Source organism: Xiphophorus maculatus, chromosome 23, assembly GCF_002775205.1.
Source record: "Xiphophorus maculatus strain JP 163 A chromosome 23, X_maculatus-5.0-male, whole genome shotgun sequence".
Classification (NCBI taxonomy): Eukaryota; Metazoa; Chordata; class Actinopteri; order Cyprinodontiformes; family Poeciliidae; genus Xiphophorus; species Xiphophorus maculatus.
In genome coordinates, this window is record NC_036465.1 from 11,699,560 (window position 1) to 11,721,570 (window position 22,011).

The 22,011-nt window shown below is 36.7% G+C and overlaps 1 protein-coding gene across 1 annotated transcript; it reads left to right on the forward strand.

Moving 5' to 3' along the window:
* Nucleotides 1-626: 626 nt before the first annotated feature.
* gpc2 (glypican 2) lies at nt 627-16,389 on the forward strand. Its single transcript, XM_005802084.2, has 11 exons — nt 627-1,100; nt 2,612-2,770; nt 4,640-4,774; nt 5,707-5,882; nt 6,009-6,089; nt 6,640-6,805; nt 8,560-8,690; nt 9,763-9,903; nt 11,594-11,730; nt 13,168-13,340; nt 14,214-16,389. The coding sequence occupies exons 1-11, from the start codon at nt 944-946 to the stop codon at nt 14,498-14,500; spliced, it is 1,743 nt and encodes a 580-aa protein (XP_005802141.1). The 5' UTR covers nt 627-943; the 3' UTR covers nt 14,501-16,389.
* Nucleotides 16,390-22,011: the final 5,622 nt, after the last annotated feature.

The following is a 22,011-nucleotide window of genomic DNA, read 5'->3' on the forward strand; positions in this document are numbered from 1 at the left end:
TGTTCTACAAGGCCAAAATTATATTGTACGTTGTATTGTTTTATCTCTTAAAAATGCTTGTGGTTGGGATGTGGCAAAAGTCTGCATATTCAATCCAGAGGTGTAAGTACTTTTAGGAGTAGTTTTATTACACTATGCTTTCTACTTTTGAGATTTCACATTATGAAGTGCTACTCTTGAGTAAAATGCCTGGTTACTCCGCCCACTTTGAGTAACTTCATTGAATGAAAACCAAAGATAATTTTAACAAAAATAGTTACCTATTGTGTATGCTTATATGAGACATCTGGTTTGTACTGTTATGTTATTTTCTACCTCCTGAGGTATGGCGAGGTCAAGAAAATATAACAATATTGTTACTGGAAATTTTTGATCCATTCTAGTATGTACCAACTAATGTATAAGTCTAAGTTTAATGCTGAAAAACAATTTTCCAAATTGTTTATTTTGTAATTATGTTATTTGTATTACCATTATTCATCTGTGTGATGACATTTTAAAATATTACATCACTTGCGAAGATTTGGACGATTATTTTGAAAGGAATTCCTTTTCCGGTTTCACCATAGTTAAATCCCGTTGGTTTGACAGCGGTGGTGCGTCAAATGATGGTTAAGCAGCGCAAGGAGTTCCTCATTCATTCTCCTCCTGTGTTTACGCGCAGCGGCGGGTATCCCAGGAAAGGAAAAAAAAGGAGGACACCATGGAAACACAAGTGATGTAAAAAAAAATAATAATAATAAAAAAATCCAGACCGGATGTTGATCAGGAGCACCATGACTGCTTTAAAGGACTAATGATTTTGGATCTTGTCACTATTTTATACTTTTACCTGCATCTATCCGGGTCAGTCATTCATTCTGCGATCCACGCTGGTCTTACATAAACCCACCAGTCAGCCTACTGGGGTTTGCTTCATTTGATTTCGAGTCCCGCTGTGAGGATGGACACCCGGTTGCTGGTTTGGCTCTGCACCATCGCTGCCCTGTCGGGGACCCGGAGCCCCGCGGCTGCTGCGGGGAGAAGCTGCGCTGACACCCGGCAGGTGTACTCAGAGAAGGGGTACAGCACCAGCACCGCGCCTGTGACTCAGATCTCCGGTAAGACAACAGTCCCACTGCCTGCTTTGCTCAACTTGGGTGCAGCTTTCCTTAGCATGTCTTAGAATGAATAAAGTTGAATTTGTGTTCATGAAAGTCATATATTACATGACTAAGCCTCACATAATTACCCAAATAAAGTTACAACGTGTGTAAAAACGTTTTATATATTGGCTTTAAAATATAAAACGGTAAAAAAAAAAAAATCATCAAAACGCAATGTGTTGATGAAAGTTTTCCTCAAGAGACATAAAGCAATGCTGTTTAAAACAAATCACACCCGCCCCTTCCTCCCCTCTGCGCGGTTTAAATAGGATGATTAAGGGGATGAGCAAATTGCCAACACCGGTGCAACAAAGAACCTCGCCCCTAATTAGTCTTTGCACTAACCTACAGTTAAATCCATGCATGCAAGCTACATATACAAGCTCTGTTCACTAGCGGTAATCAGCAGGAAACGATGCAGATCTGATGTGGATTACAAGCATTTGCATTTGGGAATAATATAAAGTTTTGGCAGAAGGTTATAAGGAAATATGCCTTTTAGATTAAAATAAAAAACAGGGGGAAATGCTTCATGGACTGCTTTTTGAAGGTATAGCCTTGTACATGTAAATTACTACTTGGCAATCCTCCCACGCAGACACTGAGGTATTTTTATAATTAATGGTGGGTAAAAATGTTTTCTTGCATTGCATATATTTCATGGCAAATCAACTTGGCGTAAAGCAACCGTAGAATTGATTGATTTTTGTGTGTTGGGCTATCACTGCCTGGGTCTCTGCTGGCTGTCCCGTGGGCCAGGGGAGCAGATGGCCAGGAGAGAGAGAGAGGGTGAGGGACGAAGGGAGGCAGTTTGGAAATGGAAATACGGGGATGAGAATGGACTGATGGTGAGACACACAGAGAACAAAAGAAACCTAGAGGCACGTCAGGCAGGGAGGATTTGGGATAGACACTTTCCAATGTATTAACAACCAGATATTCATGCCAGGTGTAATTATGCTGCATAAACAAAGATTTGTGCCCTTTGAGCGTTGTGTTATCCCCACCTCCTCTTAGCTGTTGTTTGCACATGTTATTACCTAAAGGAAGATGATTGAACCTCATTTGACAAAGAAAGAAAAATTGAATTTGAATAATTCATACAGATAAATTGCAATTTCCTTCCACAGCATTATCTTTAATTAGATTTCCCTATTAAATAACCTATTAATGGCAAGTAGAGTCGACCTTTTCCCTAAACAAATGTACTTTATTCTGACACCAGCAAGGTCATGTGGTTGTAATTATTGATGGAAAGCAGGAACATATAATTTTATATTTCACTAATCTTTTTTCTTTAAATAAAAAGTAAACAAATAGACTTTTTCCTGACACCAGCAAGGTCACTATAATAAAGTTGTAATTACAGATGGAACATATCATTTTCTGCTTTACTAATGTTTTTTCTTTAAATAGAGGTACATCAGTCCTCAAACCTTGTGGTCCTTCGGATGTTTTTGTTGCAGGTGAGCACCTGCGACTTTGTCCTCAGGATTATACCTGCTGCTCCAGTCAGATGGAGGAGACTCTGTCACTTCAGAGTGAGAGGGACTTCTTGAAAGCCACCGAAGACAACAGCCAATTCCTCTTGACTACCTTCACACAGCGACACCGCCGGTTTGATGGTGAGAGGCTAATACTATATAATATTAAGTAATATGAGGTACGTCTGCTTTTATAATAGATTAGTAAGTTTCATTGTACCTTTAATCAAGACAAAAACCTTCTTAAACCCAGAGGGCATCCCCATTCAATTCACTTCAAAAATACTTTATTAATCCCAAAGGGAAATTAAATGTTCTTGCAGCTCATTACCCAAGTTTCTTTAAAGTTGTTTTAGAAACTGATGACTGTATGTAGAGAGGATCTCATGTAGCAGTTTGTATTACAGTGATACTGAAGAGTCATCTGACTGAACACACTGTGCTGTTGCATAATAGTTTGATAAAGAGTCTATTTTATAAAAAGTCCTTCTTTGCACCATCATCTCTAGAGGATCCAGTTATTTTATCATCAGTCCTTTTTACTTCACTGGCTTTATATAAGTAAAGTACAGTTTAGTTTTTTAAAGTGCTTTAAAGGTATAGGAACTATTTTTCTTAGTTAATATATGCTCGTAATCCCACTACAACTATTATTGTCTACTCTGAAGTGGTCAAGTATATTACATTTTATATCCCTGTTAATTATTGTATTACCAAAAAGTAAAAAGTACATTTATTTTCATTTAAACTATTTACCTTTATAGTACCTACCATATAATTTTTTTACATTTTGAACAAGTAGAAAATAAAAAAAAAACATAGTTTTTATTTGTTTAGAAAACATCATGAAAATAAAAAGCACTATACCATCTAGTCTGATGTAGTCTAATGTATTGCTCTATAAAAAAAAACTTTCACTAAGTATATAACATTTTAAATACCTTAGGATGTTTGTAGTAAGACTAATTATTTGTACACCTTTAAGTATGTTTAAATGTTTAAATGCCTCTAAGTATGCTCAAGGTCTTAAATTTTACAACTATTATGTGATAAAGTAACATATTTTCTGTAACACAGTGGCAGCAGCACATTATCAAAAATCTACATAATTTGAAAGATTTTAGAGCTGCACCAGTCAGGTCTGGTCAAAGATCACCATGTGCCGATTTTCCTGCGATCGGTGATCGTCAAATAATTTCCTAAAATGTTGGATTTCTTTACAACTAGAAAACCCAGTTAGAATTTATTTTCTTCTTCTGCTCGCATTTAAAACTATCTGGACTTCAATATGAACTTAAGCAATAAACAAATCCTAGTTTAGTTGCTGTATGTGTTTAGGTTTTACATAGACCTAACAGAATTCATCCTAACTAAACAGAACTGGTTTGGATCGGACCCTTTCTTACCGCTAATGAAAATTCTTTTTTCCACCTCCACTGCAGATTTCCTGTTGTAAACTTAAACTATTTTAAATGAACCACAATGACTTCACTATAACATGTGCTATCTAGCTAGTCTTAGTCAGAGTACTCCTAACCACAGCCTGTAAACTGACCTTCATGATTAAAATTTGTTACTTGCCCCCTTTATGCATCTGGAAGTGGTTTCAATGAGTTTCTACTCTGAAGGCAATTTAGCATTGTGGTGAATCAACATTTCAGTGCAGCAGGTTTCTGTTTCAGCCTGCTCACCAGCTGAATTTACACTTCTCCTCCTACCTGCCATGGACTGTTATCACCTTTTTTTTAAGCCTTCATACTTTTATATAATGTCTGAGTCATATAAAGATGCTTAAGGAGTGGGAGACTGGATATGAGTCTTAAAGGCAGATTTTTAATAGAGTACGCGCTGTTATTTACTGCAGTTCAGGATCTGATGTCCCTGTAAGCTGATAATCTTGTGACATGGAGAGGAGGTGATCGACCGCCTTCACAGAAATACAACTATAATGTATTAAAATAAAAGGTGAATGAGGTTTTCATCATAGTTAATCTTTCTATGTCTGTGCAGAGTTCTTCAGGGAGCTTATAGACCTTTCTGAGAAGTCTATGAACCAGATGTTTACCAAGACCTACGGCCGCCTCTTCACTCAGAACACACATGTCTTCCAGGAGCTGTTCGTGGAGCTTCGGAGATATTATTCCGGTTGGTTTATTCCCTCCTCTATCCACCTGACCCCAGTCTCATATATATTAAGAAGTAATTAAAAAAAAATAGCAGCAGAGAGATGTTAATGTTGGCTATAGGCTTACTAAAGATAGTAAGAGCAATCTGCCGAGCATCTGAAATAATTCATTGCTGAACTGCTGTTTTATTAAATCGTCAGTCTCTGTGGGCAGCAGTAAAGAACCAGATTTGTCTTTTTTTTGAAGAGTGCTGGCATGCCGAGTGGAATTCAGAGGAAAAGAAAGGGAGGAAAATTGGATTCCCACAGATGCCAGACTGTTTCTAATTCTGTGCCATATCGCTCTGTTTTGGCACGACAGCCGTTTGCTGGCAAGTCCGTCTGCAGGCTGTCCCTTGCTTAGTCAACTCGTCTTTGTCTGCCAGGCAGCATGTTTGGCTAATTTGAGGCCGTATCCCCGACTGCAGATTGTACAATCGCAGACTCATTCTGTGTGGAGACCGATAAGTTTCACAGGCAGACAGCATGTCATGCCATATTATAGTCTAGCATTATGGCAGCAAATATTTATAATGTTTTAGCATTTATGTGTCATATGTTGAGCTCTGTTTAAATTATGGTTGATTTCCTTTTCCATCACCATGAGAGCAACAATGTGTTCCAGTCTTTTGAACTCCTGGAGAGCTAATTCAGGTCTAAATTAGTGTGTTATTTCAGTCACAAGTTGCTGACAGTCAATTAGTGTGCCTCCTCGACCAAATTAGTCTCATGTGATATTCCTTATTCTCAGTGTTGTGTTATGTAACTTCAAATGTATGATGACCTTTAGTACACAGACTTAAGATGTTAAATGCAAAATAAAGAATTAAAAAACATTTGTGAACATGTTCCCTATACGTGACCTTTTCATCTGTATTTTCCCCCAATTTTCCATTACCCTTTTTGTCCTCAGGGGGCAGTGTGAGTCTGACAGAGGTCTTCTCAGACTTCTGGTCCGGACTTGTGGAGAGAGTCTTCTCATTGGTCAACCCTCAATATCAGTTCAGTGATGACTACCTGGAGTGTGTCAGCAAACACACTGAGCAGCTACAGCCGTTTGGAGATGTTCCTCGCAAACTTCGAGTGCAGGTGTGTGTGGGGGTGTGCGTGCGAGTGTGTGTGTGTATGAAGTACTGGTAGCCCCCCAAAAATCAGAAACCTGTCTTAAGAAAATAAAAGTTGGGTTCTGATTACAATATTTGGTTTGGTTTTCAGGTGTCCAGAGCTTTCATAGCTGCTAGAGCTCTATCTCAGGGCCTAGCTTTTGGTCGGGATATGGTAAATACGGCCACAAAGGTGAGTGATAATCCCAGATTAGTTTTCTCTTCTCTCGGCAAGTACAGTGGCACTACGTAATGAAGACAAGTAATCTTAATCTCACCCTTAAGCAAAAAAATTATTTTATTTCTAATAATAGCCACTTTCTGAAATAGCTTCTTTAAATGCTGTTTAAACTAAAAAGGTCTGCTCTCTCAAGAACATTTAACCTAGTTATTTTTGTTTAATTTAAATCATAAGAGCACGTATCAATATTTCAGCAAGTGCCAGTATTCAACATTATTGAATACTCTTGTATATTGATTTCAACAATCAATATTCAATGCCATCTGAATAATATTCATTTGGCAATATTCAGTTGGCAATATTCAGTTGCTGAATGCCAACTGATTGCTGAATGCCAATTATTTGGCTTTCAGCAATGCCAACTGTTTGCTGAATGACGGAAGACTGACTTTTATTAATTATTTTCTAACACAAGACTCCCTATGCTGATGCAAATCTGCCTTGTTTTAGCTTGCACTGTTGACATGGCGTGTTTTTGTGTTGTTTTTTGTCTGTTTTCCAGTTGACAGCAGATTCAGAGTGTGTGCGTGGCCTTATGCGTCAGTGGTACTGCTCCCTGTGTCGAGGCTTGCCCTTTCTCCGGCCCTGCCACTCGCTGTGCCTTAACGTGATGAAGGGATGCTTAGCCAATCAGGCAGAGCTGGACACAGAGTGGAACAATTTCATAGGTGAATCTGGGGATAAAAAAACAATCCACGCAACATGATGTCCTGGTATTTTTCCAATACAAATATATAAATGGGACATATTTGTGAAAAGGTTTCAAGGATCCAACGTCATTCTACATTTTGCAGATTTTACCCATAAACTTACATCATTGCATTTCATTTTATTTTTCTTTTTAGTATAATATTTTCATGGATTGTGTTGAAAAATAGTAATAAAAATGCTAAAAGATTACCTATTTTAGATGCACATTATTTTCTGGAAACTTCATTAAACCCTATTTTTATAATGTTGTAGTACTTATCTCCATTTGGACCAGGTGACTCCTATGGTAAACAGTACCATATTTAAAGAGCAAAGCCCTTCATCAATATTCAGCTTGGTTGAGTGGACAGATCTGTGGAAGGTTCTAGTGGCTCCAAACCTTGATTTCTTTCATTTCCAAATAATATAGACCAAAGTGCTCTTTGGGATGTTCAGTGCTGACAAATTATTCATCCCCAGATTTCAGCCATCACACAATCCACTCTTGGAGGTCTATAGACGGTTCCTTCGGTTGCATTGGTTTCTGCTCTGATTTGCATGGTCAGCTGTAAGACCATGGACTAGTTTACTTTAGTCATGTTCGATAAACTAAACTGACAAGAGGAGGATTCAAATCCAGCTGATAGTTTAGTGTCTCATAGGTGATAAGTGGAGATCAGATATACCTTTGTGCATCATCATAACGGGTAAATCATGTACCTGATTTATTTTGAACATAAACTTATAGAAAGTTAGTTAGTATTTGTATTGATCTGAAAAAAGAGAACTATACTTAAATATCTCAAATTAAATATAAGCTTTAGTAAAGGGTTGAAATTACAAATAGTCCAGACTGATTGTATAGCAACATATTAGTAAACTGCAGCTTAGAGAATTTTTTTCTTAAAGCTAGAACTTATTTAATTGTGTATCTTTTTACTCTTAGTGTCATTATTAGATTGAAAGCTGATTAAAGGCAGTAGCTCTCGTTCTTTTATTTTGTGATCTTCAGTATTTGGTATATTGGTGCTGCCATAATGTTTTTATTCCAGGAATTCATGTCATTATGCAAGCCGTGCTCTGCTGAACTGTTTGGTTTGCTGATGCTGGCCTCAGCTACATTTTAGTTTCTAGGTGAAGGAGGTTATGGATTTCAGCTAAATCGCTCACAACTTAACGTTCTTACAATAGAAAATGTCAGCTGCCAAATTACTTTCGGCAGCTTTTCAATTCATTAACATAATTATACTGGACAGACCAAAAGCTAGAGGTCTTTTATTACACCCTTGTCACTCATTTATTTTCACTTTCTTTTCTCCCTAATAAGTTCCTCCATTAATCATTCATGCCTTTCTGGTCTGTCACAACTGATCTGTGCTGTTGTGTTTTCTTTTCTCTTTCATCCAGCCTATACATTAGCTTTCATCCCTTATTCTTATTAAAAATCACTCACACTCATTTTAGATATTCTAAATCACCGCTCACAATCACCAACCTTGTATTTTATATTCTCCTCTTTGTATTATTACAGTTTAATAAAAAGTCTCTAAAAGATATGTAAAGTGAACCTTTTGGCCAGTAAAATGTACTTTTGGGCACAGCAAGCCTTTGTCTTAACATTTATTTGTTCTTACAATATGAGTTACAGAAAAGCTATTTTTAGCGTGCGTTAACATATTCTGAACACTTTGCTGTTGTCTCACCGCAAACTTTTTCTCATTCTTTCTGCCAGATGCTCTTTATGTGGTATCTGAGAAGCTGGAGGGGCCATTTAACTTTGAGCTTGCAGCCGACTCCATTTCTGTAAAAGTCTCTGAGGCCATTATGCACATGCAGGAGAACAGTGTGAGCATCTCCAGAAAGGTAAGAAGAAGATATCTCAACAGTTGATTACATATAGAGATTAATTAAAACAGAACTGAAGTCATTTATGGGAAGGGTCCCGGGCCTTCTTAGCAAGAGGGGTCCTCCTTTGTTTTCCAAATAAACAAAGCTAGTATCTGAAATGACATCAATATGACAAACTGAATTGCAAAGTTAGCTTTTGTGATAAAATTTCAAGGGAACTATCCATTTATTTTTCCTGCTTCAGGCTTCAGTGCATGTTTTATTAGAAAAGCCTTAGGAAGTTCCAACATTGCTCAGTGCGCCCAGCAGAGATACTGTGACCCCTGACCTCAATGAGCTTTGATTCCTAATAAACTCAGGTGCAGGGATTACTGCTTTCCGCGAATTCATACATGGAACTCTTGCACAAAAACAAAACAAGTGCACATTTTCAGAGTCCATAAACATAATTATCCTGTGTTCCCAGTATTCCAGGTTCAACTTTTATCTTGTTTAATTGTCTAATCTTCCAAATGGATATCGGGAAAAAGGGGATTTAGAAGCAGAAAATGAGCGCCTCATTTTCTGTTTTCATTCCAGAAAGCAACCATCTTTTGTGATATCTTAAGATTTTCTCCTTTAATTTATAATTTATATCTCTGAAAATTTGGTGGCATTTAAATATGTTTCATTACTACCGGTTTTGTTTGTGTGTTTTTGTTTTGAATCTCAGATAAGACTGCAAAGCTTCACTACTCTCTTTCACTTTTGGGTTTCACCAAGCTTAAAAATGAGCATTTCGGTTCTTTGCTGTATGTGGGTGTAGTTGAAGGATCAATGTTGCATCTTGATTAAATTGATGCTTTGGAAATCAGTGTTTGGATGCGAGAGCCCACACAGTTTTTCCTCTTAAGATTTTCAAACATTAAGTTGCTTCAGTTTGGAAGTTGAAGAATCTTGTGTTAAAAGCTTAACGTCAACTTTTGAAATGATGTAGGAAGCTGCATAGTAACTGCATGAATACAGAAATGTTGTATGACTTTGTAGCAGTAGGAAATCTGAAAATTCTCATTGCACATACACGTGTCTGATAAATTTTTCCTTGTAGGTCTTCCAAGGCTGTGGGAATCCATCTCCAGCAAGGAACAAACGTTCTCCCAGCGAGTCAGGAGGGAACAGGAAGCCCTTTCGCACCTACACCCCTGAGGAGAAACCCACCACAGCTGCAGGCACCAACCTGGACCGGCTGGTGAGTGGGAAAAAATGACAGCAGAGACTAATTGTAGCTTTAGTCCTGCTGTAGCCAGCTGAGAATCCTTTGGACATCCATAGCCTTTCATTATTAGAAACTTTAAAGCAAAATACTAGACTTAGCACTCTAATTAACATGCTAATATCTGTATTATATTATTTAATCACACTACTGTTATTTCAAACAATTGGAGCCTTCAGTTTATATACCTGGAATAGTTTTTATATTTTTATATTCAAACCAGAAATATTAATGTATTTAATTGGCTATTGATATAGATCGACACCAAGTAACACATGAGTGTGAGCTAGAAGAAAAAACATGGTTTTTGATTATTTTGTACATACAAACTTAACATTCTGGTGTCCATATTTTTTCAGTTCCATTTAGTCCAGTACAATCCAGTATAGCCATCTGCCTTCAGAAGTTGTCTACTTAGTAATGAGAGTCCACCTGTTTGTAATTTAATTCATCTCCCTATAAATCCAGCTGCTCTTTGAACACCTCAGAAGTTTGTTAGAGAACATTAGCACAACCAGCACCACGGAGATGAAAGAATGCAGCAGGCAGGTCTTGTTAAGTTATAAAACCGCATCCCTTTCAATGTCTCATCAAGCGCCGTCCAATCCGTCATAGAAAAACATAAATTGTAGGGCAAAACTTTATACCTACCAAAACGGTGCAAAATTATCAGGCAAAATAAGAAGAGCATTAATCAGGAAAGCAGCCAAGAGTTCCAGGGTAACTCTGGAGTAGCTCCAAAAAACAAATCACAGCTCAGATGTGAAATCTGTCAACAGGATGTTCTTAGTCATGCACTACACAAATCTGGACTTTATGAAATAGTTGCAAGTAGAAAGTCATTGATGAAAGAGTGCACTAAAAAGTCCTATTTTCAGATTTTGGACAAACTCAGTAGATGTGAAGAAAGGTACTGGTCAAATGACACTAAAAGTTGCGTACACATGCAGAACACTATGGGTGGTATGTAGGACTTCACATAATCCAAAACATTTCCATGGTTAAACATGTTATTGGGAGCGTTATGCAGGAAAATGGAAGATGAATTGATGTGAAGATGGAAGACCAGGTATCAAAGTACAAATGTACACCCTTTTTCAGCTTTTGTCATTTGTAAAAAAAAAAAGGAAAAAAAAAGAAATTAAGACCAGGTATCCTTGTGTTTTGACTTCATAACTATGCACAATTTTGTGTTGGTTCATCTTGTAAAATCCCCCAAAAATACATTAATGTTTGTAGTTGTAAAGTCAGATATTCAAGTGAATAAACACTTGTGTAAGGTACTGCATGTTAGGTCATTTAGTAAAACTATGTACAATGTACATGCTTTATCTGTAAACATATTAAATAAAAAATGCTTCCAGATAAATTCAATAAATCAAAAAGAGGGTAAAGTCAAACAAAGGTTGATGTTTTGGAAACATATTGGTCTTTCAAAGCAGAAGAGCTCACTTAGACCTACAAGATAAGGATGAGCATTGATGTGTTAGTGTATTAATTATATGTCCAACAAAGGACGTGTGGTGTAATCAGTAAACAGTGTCATGTCTGCTTTTCACATTGCCCACCATCAGGACCGTACATGGTTCTTTCACCCAGCCGAACAAAGACTGAAACTTCAAAACGAAGTCTGAATCATTCCCGGTATCCTTCCACCTCCACACAGGTTACTGAGCTGAAGGAGCGACTGAGGCCTATGCGAGGCTTCTGGGTGTCCCTCCCACACACCATCTGCAACGATGAGAGGATGGCTGCCGACGTCACTAATGAGGACCGCTGCTGGAACGGGCAGACCCGGGGGAGGTGAGCCAGATCAGAGGAAAGTGACTGGAGGTGATGAATGTGGGGAAGGTAGGAGAAGCTTTCAGGAATAGACAGAGGAGGAGAGAGTGAGGGAATGTATTTTATTTAGCCTCCACCAGTCACCCACATGCTCTCTGCAGGAAGCTTGGTTTTATGCTCACAGATCCAGCCAAGATAGCAGGTTTGACATTATAAGACACGGTATGACACAAGTCCATTTGGATTGGTGAGAGGAGAATGAAGTCTAGTAACACTGCTGCATTAAGCGACAGTGAGACTATAACTACACTGAAATTAGACACGCTAATCAGAACTGGAATAGCAGCCAGATTTACTGCCATCAAGTTTCATTCATTGCTAAAGCCAACTACATTATTTAAAGATTGCAATAACTTTGTTTTTATTATTTCTTCAATTTTTGCTTGATTGAGCTGTATGTTTTCCATCACACAACAAAGGCTTACATCTGATTAAAATAAAAAGGATAGGTATTTTGTTTACCTAAATACAAAGAAAGAACCACAGACAACGTTTATGAGTTTTCAACCAAGCTTCTGCAGAATGAGGAAGCATAGCAAACCACTTCTCCAAGGTGTTTACCATGCGTTCTGACTCCCTGCAGCAGAGCCTGTCTTTTTATTAAGCAGGAGAAAGAAGGGAGTCGAGAGTGAAATGTGGGAGAGTGATAAATCAAAGAATGGCTATTCTGAAACAAGGAAGAACACATGAACTAACACACAGGCCCTTTAAGGAGATTAGAAGATTAGAAAGCAGCTGCAGCTTCAAGGTTTAGGGAAAAAGCAAAGTTTTGTCTTTCACACGGTTTAACAAATTCCTCCTCTCTGGGGTGTGAATACTAAACCTATGAACGAAAAGCAAACTGGTAACTACTTATGTAAGAATGATAACAAAACATAATTATTCTAACAAAAAACATCTAATAAAAAAATTCAAATAGCAATGTTAAAATTAGGCTTTCTTTTATTAAAGGAATCTCCAAACCAACCTGACCCTATGTAAAAATATAAATGTACCCCTTGGTAATTCATGAATTAATTTTGATTATTCACCTTTCAGGTTCAATTTAACACCTTTACTATCTATAGAATCAAGAAATATTTGAGAACCTGCCTGACAGCCTGAGATAAACAAGGTGAAAAAATAAATAAATAAATGTATGGAAATCTTTCTGTAACATTATATGTTAGTTTGATTTGAATTGAAGCTTATTTGCCACATCAATGACTCAGTCTCAAACAAAACATGGTCATCTGGTAGTTTCTCATGACGCAGCAGTTACAACAGCCTGGACTTTGAGAGCTAAAACTTCTCTTTCACTGCTGTGATTAAGACAGGAAATAATTTGCTCAAAATCACAAAATTTATGGTTTCTGGATGGGAAGTATGTGTGTTCAGAAAAAAAATCTGTGTGTTCAGGTACCTGCCGGATGTTACAGGAAACGGACTCGCCAGCCAAATAAACAACCCAGAGGTGGAGGTGGACATTGCCCGTCCAGATGTGAAGGTCAAACAGCTAATCGTGGATCTGAAGGTGGTGACCAACAAACTGAAGCATGCTGAACGCGGACAGGATATAAATTTCATAGACAGTGAGTTTACCTTTAGTTACCTTTCTGAAGTATTCAACGTTTTTGTCACATTTTTGTTTTTATTGGGATTTTGTGTAATAAATCAGTACAAAGAATATCTGTAATCACCCTTCCTGGCTCAATTCCTCACGAGACCTCCATTTTCTGCCATTAGAGTTTGCTCATCTAGAGATTGAACATTTAGACCATTCTTATTTTCAATTCAGTCAAAATGGATGTAGAACATCAATGAACATCATCCAATGACATTTTTAAAACTCGCCACAGATTCAAAATTAGATTAAGGACTGAACTTTGACTGGGCCATTCTATCACATGGATATACTTTGATCAAACCTCTCGATTGAAGCTTTTTTTAGTGTTGTTGTTCTGCTGGAAGGTGAACCTCTGCAAAATTGAACAAATTATTTAAGTGAGCCATGATCACTGCAGCACCTCTATAAATGAACTCTTTGTCAAGCCTATTAGATTAGGTGAATAAGGTGGATCTTTGTAGATTTTTTTTCTCCATTGAAAAGGAGGAGTATCAGAGTAAAAGGGAAATACAAGAGCACACCACATTTCTTCCCTCATTCACGAATGAGGGAAGAAGAGAGCGGGAGATTCTTTAATAATTCCCAATTGTTAAAACATTTTAAAAAACCATTTAACTTCTGCCTTCCACTTCACAATTATGTACTATTTTGTGTTGATCACATAAAATCTCAAGAAAATATTATGTATCATGTCGTAACATTACCTGTGGAAAAATCTAAAGGAAACTGTAAATCTCCAAAGGATTCCGTTTTGTTGTGAAATCCATATTTACTGGCACACATCTTCTTATTGCCTCCAGATTGAATATAAATGCATCTGTTTTTATTATTATTTCAGGTGAGGAGGGCAGTGGCTCAGGGGGTGGAGATCATGATGAAAGGTACAGTGATGATTGGCCAGGTTATGGCCCTCACTCTCCTCCGTACAGCAAAACCCCACGTAACCCCGTCTCCAATCCGGCAAAGCCTACGCGAGGCCGGGAGAGAAACGGGTCCAAGTGGAGCAGAAACCATGGCCAGGGGCGCATCAAAGCCTCTGCCACCTCTCCTCATCTGCACATTTCCTCCCTTGTTCCCTTGTTGTCCTTGCAGTTTGTGATCATGGTTTCCCCCTTGTGGAGATAGCTGGTTATTGCAATCTGGAGGTATCGTGGGGAGTTTTCTGTCATGCTGCCGTCTTAAGCACATTCTGAAGATTTTAAAAAAGCAATTCCATTGCAAGGACAAACCCAGGCTAAATTAGCAATAAAGAAAACACTTTTTTTACACTACACTGAAGAAATCAGAATAAAATTCTCTCTCCCCAATTATCAAAAGCAAACATTCCCCAATTTTGAAGTAAAAAAAAACAAACAAGACAAGTAGAGCTATGTTTTAAGTGCCACTTGCGAGATTTTGACCTATTGGAGTTTGTTACTGAATGGTGTACTTTTTTGATGAAAGTTGAAAGAGATTTTTGTATTATTATTTAACATCAAGTGAATTAGCACCTTTTTTGAGTGTTTGAGACAGTGAATAGTCTCATCTGTGAAGTAGAGGTTAGTGGTCCCAATTATTATTATTATGTTTCAGCAAAACGTTAATTCACACTAAGGACATCTGTTTGCTACTTGCTTTTTCTCGATTGACTTTGAGCCTTTTACTTTTTTTGCCTTGTCTAAGAGAGGGCTTTAACTTACATGTCCAACTTGATCCTAGAAATAAAAACAAACATTTTACTCTGAAAACCAAACCAGGGGCTGAGTTTGAATGTAAAGTATTAAACAATTTTTTTAACTTATTTGTAAAATGTTTTGTTGATATACGTACATGAGTTTGAAGGCACTGATTTGTGTAACTGGAAAAAAAGAGAACAGTAAAGGTGCATTTATAATCATGATCTGAGAATATAGTCACTATTGTAAAACAGTTTCCATTATTTGAAGTATTCTTCTATGGTTTAGTCAGATCTAAACAAATATGATGATCTCATCTCATGAGTGACTTTTTCTGGCTGTTTGGAAATTTTTCTACTTTCTTCTTCCAAAAATAACAAAGAACGATCTTTAACTCTAACGTGATTTTGAGTTATTAGAAAAATCCCAAAACAGTTGGTTTCAAAGAAAACATGTTTGAATGATATTCAGAAAGCTTGCCGTTTGACACTGTGGACAAAAAGCTTAACTTGTGGGAGAATATTGAATAATAATTTTCTGATTGTGTTGTATTGCTTGGCTATCAAATTGTTGCAAAAATTACATATGTTGAGTCAGTACATATAATGGATGTGCATGGTATTAAGTTTTAAATGCTGTGCACCATATTTACCAACTGAAAATTTGGATTTTAATTTGCTGCCAACAAACTCTAGATGTTTCTATGTTTTTGAATTTTATTTTGAGGTAAAACTACTAATCAGCTGTTTGCTCATTTAAAGACCCATGCACTAAGAACATTTCCCAAAATGTCAACATAAAACACAAAGTTACTGAAGTCTGTTGGTTGGTCTTTTGAAGAGAAAAGAGGCACTGAGACTCGAAAAGAATGTATAAATGCTGCAAACGGACACTGGAAAATCTGGTTTTGACAGAAAAAGAAATGCTCCATTATACAAAACAGCCACTGTAGTAAAAAAAAAAAAATCAAGCATTTATTTGCTCTGCTTTAAAAATGTTCATTCTGAGCCAAACTTTTCCATCGAATAACACCAGCAAGTCAGAAGTTATTGTCAGTTCAGAAAAAAAGCCTTCCAGTAGAAACAGTGGCATTCATCTGCATTGTTTCACCACACACAGTATTAAATTACACAACAAATGAATGAAAGTGTTTTAATTATGTGCTTTTGATGATCAGCAGCCAGATAATTGAGTGGCAGCATCCGTTGTATATGTTAAACTTCAGGAACTCTTTCTCTGATAACTTCTGCAAACATTCCTGTGAAGGTGAAAATATGGCACAACTTTTTTTCATGTTGTAACTGTTTTTTGGTATCAAACCAGTGATATTTTCAGCTTCAATAAAAACCTGAAGGAAAATCTTTGTTCCTTTTCTTATTTCACAAAATACATGAAAGCACAGTTAAAATTGGCATTCTTGACATTTAAACATTTATACTGAGGTATAAAATCTTATTTTTGTGTCATTATGCTATAGAAGAAGGTATATGCAATATTATATTGCATATACCCTATTGGATATACTAACCACAGTTAGCTGCTTACACAATCTGCAAATCTGCCAATTCATGGGAAGTAATGTGTTGTTTTATGAGAAAAACAAACTATGAATGTCTTTGTCAAAAAATATGAGAAGCAAGAAAAGGTCCAAACTTTTGTGTTAACACTGTGTGCAATAAATTGATTAGAAGAAGGATGTGCAGTCAGTTTAACCTATAGAAAATGTATCAATTTAACCTTAATTACGAGCAATTAAAATAAACAAAAAACATTTATGCTCACAGCAATTCAGCACAGAACAACCAACCACTGAAATAGATGTGAATAATTCAGCAGACTTAGAAAAATAAACTACCACCAGGGGGCACCAAAGGATTTTTGAACATCAATTCAGCAACTGCGGCCAAAAATTAATGCGACACCAACTACAAAAGGTTGCAACAGTTTCACAAGGGTGACAGGAGCAATCAAATAAAATCTACCAGCAGGGGGCACTAACGGATTTTTCAACACTAATTCAGCGTCTTAGGCCCAAGGCCGTCAAAAATAAATGCAACAGCAACTACTCAAAAGGATGTCAATTTTTCAAATGACTAAACAAAGAAACAAAATGTACCTTTAGGGGGCACAAAAGGTTTTTTCAGCACCAAGTCAGCATATTGGGCTTACAGAGCCTCCAAAATATGATGCAACAGGAACAATGCAGTTTCAAACCAGAAGATAATCTTTTAAAATTATTATTATGAAATGAATTTGGTAATTATAATTAAATTATTGTTTTATGGCACTGATAAGAATATAAAACATCATTTTAAATTCAGACATAAAAAATGTATTAAATCCAATGACTTTAAATACTTTAAGATGTTAAACTGCTTTGTTATTTGCAACTTAATGTGTTTAGTTTAGACTCTAATTAGATACCTTGAGCTGCATCCTAATGTCTCCCATTTATTAAAACTCATGCTAGAAAACAAACAAATCAACACAACAACTCAAGAGGAATCTGACTAGCTTGATGTACTTAATTTATGGTGCTTGAGCTGATTTTCACACCCGTCACAGTACAGCACAGTGGCAAACAGCAATGACGGAAAAGTTTGCCTCAGTGTGGTCGTGTGGTCAAGATGAGGTGTGAATTCACATCAGGTTTTTTTTAAGTCTACATTTCAGCCATAACAAATATAGCTTTTATATGATGTTTTGTTTTTTTAGCGCCAGAATGTACTAAAATAACCACTCCCAATGCATGTGCTATGACAGTTGCAAGCTGAAGTTTCCATTGCGGTAAATGCGGCTGTGTGTCTGTTCTTCAGTCGTTACTTAGACATGCTGCTTAGTCACTATTCTGACCCACATGTTTTAAAAGGTGCAAAGAGCTGAATTGCTAATCATTTTGTTGATCAGTCTCAGTCAGGAGTTTCAATCTTGAAATGACCCCCTTAGACCTTTTGCAGACAAAGCCAAAGGCACATGTGGGATGTGATTGCCATGGAGCTGAGAAACTCTGCCACCCATTTTCTGTTCCTCGTCTAGTCTGCATTGTGCACCATTGCGCACCCGAGCTTTTAAACAGGTGGGGCGAGGCTTTCTGAACGGCCTTCCATGCATTGTCAGTTTAGAAAAAAACCCATCCTAAATCTACCACTACCATAAATAAATGAAATATGCAACCTCACAGAAAGATAATTCAAATCAAAGCCCTGCTTGATGCAACACAGCTGCACCCCATGCATGGCGGTTTTTGTTTTCTTGATTAAACTCACATAAGACGGTCAATATTATTAGGTAGTCTTCCTGTTCCATGTCATTTATCTTTTGAAAAACGTATTATAGCAATGCCTCAAGATTTTTCTTCATTTTAGTATAATCAGTCTAACCTGATGACGCTCACCTTCTGACAATGCAGACAATAAATTCAGGAGTGGGTTGTCATCACAGGTTTTCAGAGATGGAAAGTAACTAGTTACATTTACTTTACTTTTTGGAAAAAATATACTATGAGGAGTAGTTTATCACACTGTGCTTTTTACTTTTGCTTCAGTAATATTATGAAGCAGTGCTACCCTCGCATGAATGACATTTTTGGATGCTTGACCACCATGACTAACTTCCCTAAATGAAGAACAAAGATGCTTTAACCATGAATTCACCAGACGCACGCTTAAAACTTCAGATTATGTTAGGGTCAGACGCATCCATCACCTGCAGTCAGTATTGGTATTATTTTCATAAGTTTTATAATGAAAAAATATGTTTATTTCTTTTCCAAACCTACATAAATGTGTTATTTTGTAATTATATTTGTATTTTTTTCATTTTGATCTCCAAAATACCAGGGTTTACATGTTACTTTAGATATTTGTTTTTTTGATGACGTGATCTTTTAATATTAAATGAGATATTACCATCATTTACTCACTACTTAAGTAGCCTCAAAATAAAATAATTTTTTACTATTACTTGATTGATTTATTGGATAACTCCATTCAACCTTTACTTGAGTAAAAATATGCTGAATTAGTGGTACTCTTGAGTACAATTTTTGGATATTCTACCCACCTCTGCTGGTTGTTTTATGAGAAAAACAAACTCTGAAAATCTTTGTCAAAAAATATGAGAAGCAAGAAAAGGTCCAAACCTTTGTGTTAACACTGTGTGCAATAAATTGATTAGAAGAAGGATGTGCAGTCAGTTTAACCTATAATTTTTTTTTTTATCAATTTAACTTTAATTACGAACAATAAAAAAGTTCTAATAAACATTTATGCTCACACCAATTCAGCACCGAACAACCAATCACTGAAATAGATGTGAATAATTCAGCAGACTTAGAAAAATAAACTACCACCAGGGGGCACCAAAGGATTTTTGAGCATCAATTCAGTATCTGGGGCCAAAAATTAATGCGACACCAACTACAAAAGGTTGCAACAACTTCACAAGGGTGACAGGAGCAATCAAATAAAATCTACCAGCAGGGGGCACTAACGGATTTTTCAACACTAATTCAGCGTCTTAGGCCCAAGGCCGTCAAAAATAAATGCAACAGCAACTACTCAAAAGGATGTCAATTTTTCAAATGACTAAACAAAGAAATAAAATGTACCATTAGGGGGCACAAAAGGTTTTTTCAGCACCAAGTCAGCATATTGGGCTTACAGAGCCTCCAAAATATGATGCAACAGGAACAATGCAGTTTCAAACCAGAAGATAATCTTTTAAAATTATTATTACCAAATGAATTTGGTAATTATAATGAAATTATTGTTTTATGGCACTAATAAGAATATAAAACATCATTTTAAATTCAGACATAAAAAATGTATTAAATTAAATGACTATAAATATTTTAAAATGTTAAACTGCTTTGTTATTTGCAACTTAATGTGTTTAGTTTAGACTCTAATTAGATACCTTGAGCTGCATCCTAATGTCTCCCATTTATTAAAACTCATGCTAGAAAACAAACAAATCAACACAACAACTCAAGAGGAATCTGACTAGCTTGATGTACTTAATTTATGGTGCTTGAGCTGATTTTCACACCCGTCACAGTACAGCACAGTGGCAAACAAACGGCAATGACGGAAAAGTTTGCCTCAGTGTGGTCGCGTGGTCAAGATGAGGTGTGAATTCACATCAGGTTTTTTTTTAGTCTACATTTCAGCCATAACAAATATAGCTTTTATATGCTGTTTTGTTTTTTTAGCGCCAGAATGTACTAAAATAACCACTCCCAATGCATGTGCTATGACAGTTGCAAGCTGAAGTTTCCATTGCGGTAAATTCGGCTGTGGGTCTGTTCTTCAGTCGTTACTTAGACATGCTGCTTAGTCACTATTCTGACCCACATGTTTTAAAAGGTGCAAAGAGCTGAATTGCTAATCATTTTGTTGATCAGTCTCAGTCAGGAGTTTCAATCTTGAAATGACCCCCTTAGACCTTTTGCAGACAAAGCCAAAGGCACATGTGGGATGTGATTGCCATGGAGCTGAGAAACTCTGCCACCCATTTTCTGTTCCTCGTCTAGTCTGCATTGTGCACCAGTGCACACCCGAGCTTTTAAACAGGTGGGGCGAGGCTTTCTGAACGGCCTTCCATGCATTGTCAGTTTAGAAAAAAACCCATCCTAAATCTACCACTACCATAAATAAGTGAAATATGCAACCTCACAGAAAGATAATTCAAATCAAAGCCCTGCTTGATGCAACACAGCTGCACCCCATGCATGGCGGTTTTTGTTTTCTTGATTAAACTCACATAAGACGGTCAATATTATTAGGTAGTCTTCCTGTTCCATGTCATTTATCTTTTGAAAAACGTATTATAGCAATGCCTCAAGATTTTTCTTCATTTTAGTATAATCAGTCTAACCTGATGACGCTCACCTTCTGACAATGCAGACGACAAATTCGGGAGTGGGTTGTCATCACAGGTTTTCAGAGATGGAAAGTAACTAGTTACATTTACTTTACTTTTTGGAAAAAATATACTATGAGGGGTAGTTTATCACACTGTGCTTTATACTTTTGCTTCAGTAATATTATGAAGCAGTGCTACTCTCGCATGAATGACATTTTTGGATGCTTGACCACCATGACTAACTTCCCTAAATGAAGTACAAAGATGCTTTAACCATGAATTCACCAGACGCACGCTTAAAACTTCAGATTATGTTAGGGTCAGACGCATCCATCACCTGCAGTCAGTATTGGTATTATTTTCATAAGTTTTATAATGAAAAAATATGTTTATTTCTTTTCCAAATCTACATAAATGTGTTATTTTGTAATTATATTTGTATTTTTTTCATTTTGATCTCCAAAATACCAGGGTTTACATGTTACTTTAGATATTTGTTTTTTTGATGACGTGATCTTTTAATATTAAATGAGATATTACCATCATTTACTCACTACTTAAGTAGCCTCAAAATAAAATAATTTTTTACTATTACTTGATTGATTTATTGGATAACTCCATTCAACCTTTACTTGAGTAAAAACATGCTGAATTAGTGGTACTCTTGAGTGCAATTTTTGGATACTCCACCTTCCTCTGCTGGTTTTGCCACATTGTCATGGTTGATCTGAAACCCACCTTATCACTCTGAACACACACACACACACACACACACACACACGCACCCTGCCTTAACTGAGTAATCTCAAAACTGATATGTTCGTTAAGCTTGGTAAAAATGCCAATTAATATTTAACTAATTGCAGTTTTCGAAGTTGTACAGGTTAAGTTGATATTTTGTTTTATTGATTTTAATAATATAAAATCATCTTGCAGGAAAGAGTGCCATCAGGTCAATAGTTTCTGCTAAATTTAGCTCAACGAAACTTCTAGTGCACTTTGGCTGCATATCCTGTTGACGCACAGAACGTTGCACATTCTGAGTAAACATGCTGTGCGGTCTGCCAGACGCATAGAAATGGCCAGCCACAACCTACATCTTGCAGCTTAGCCACC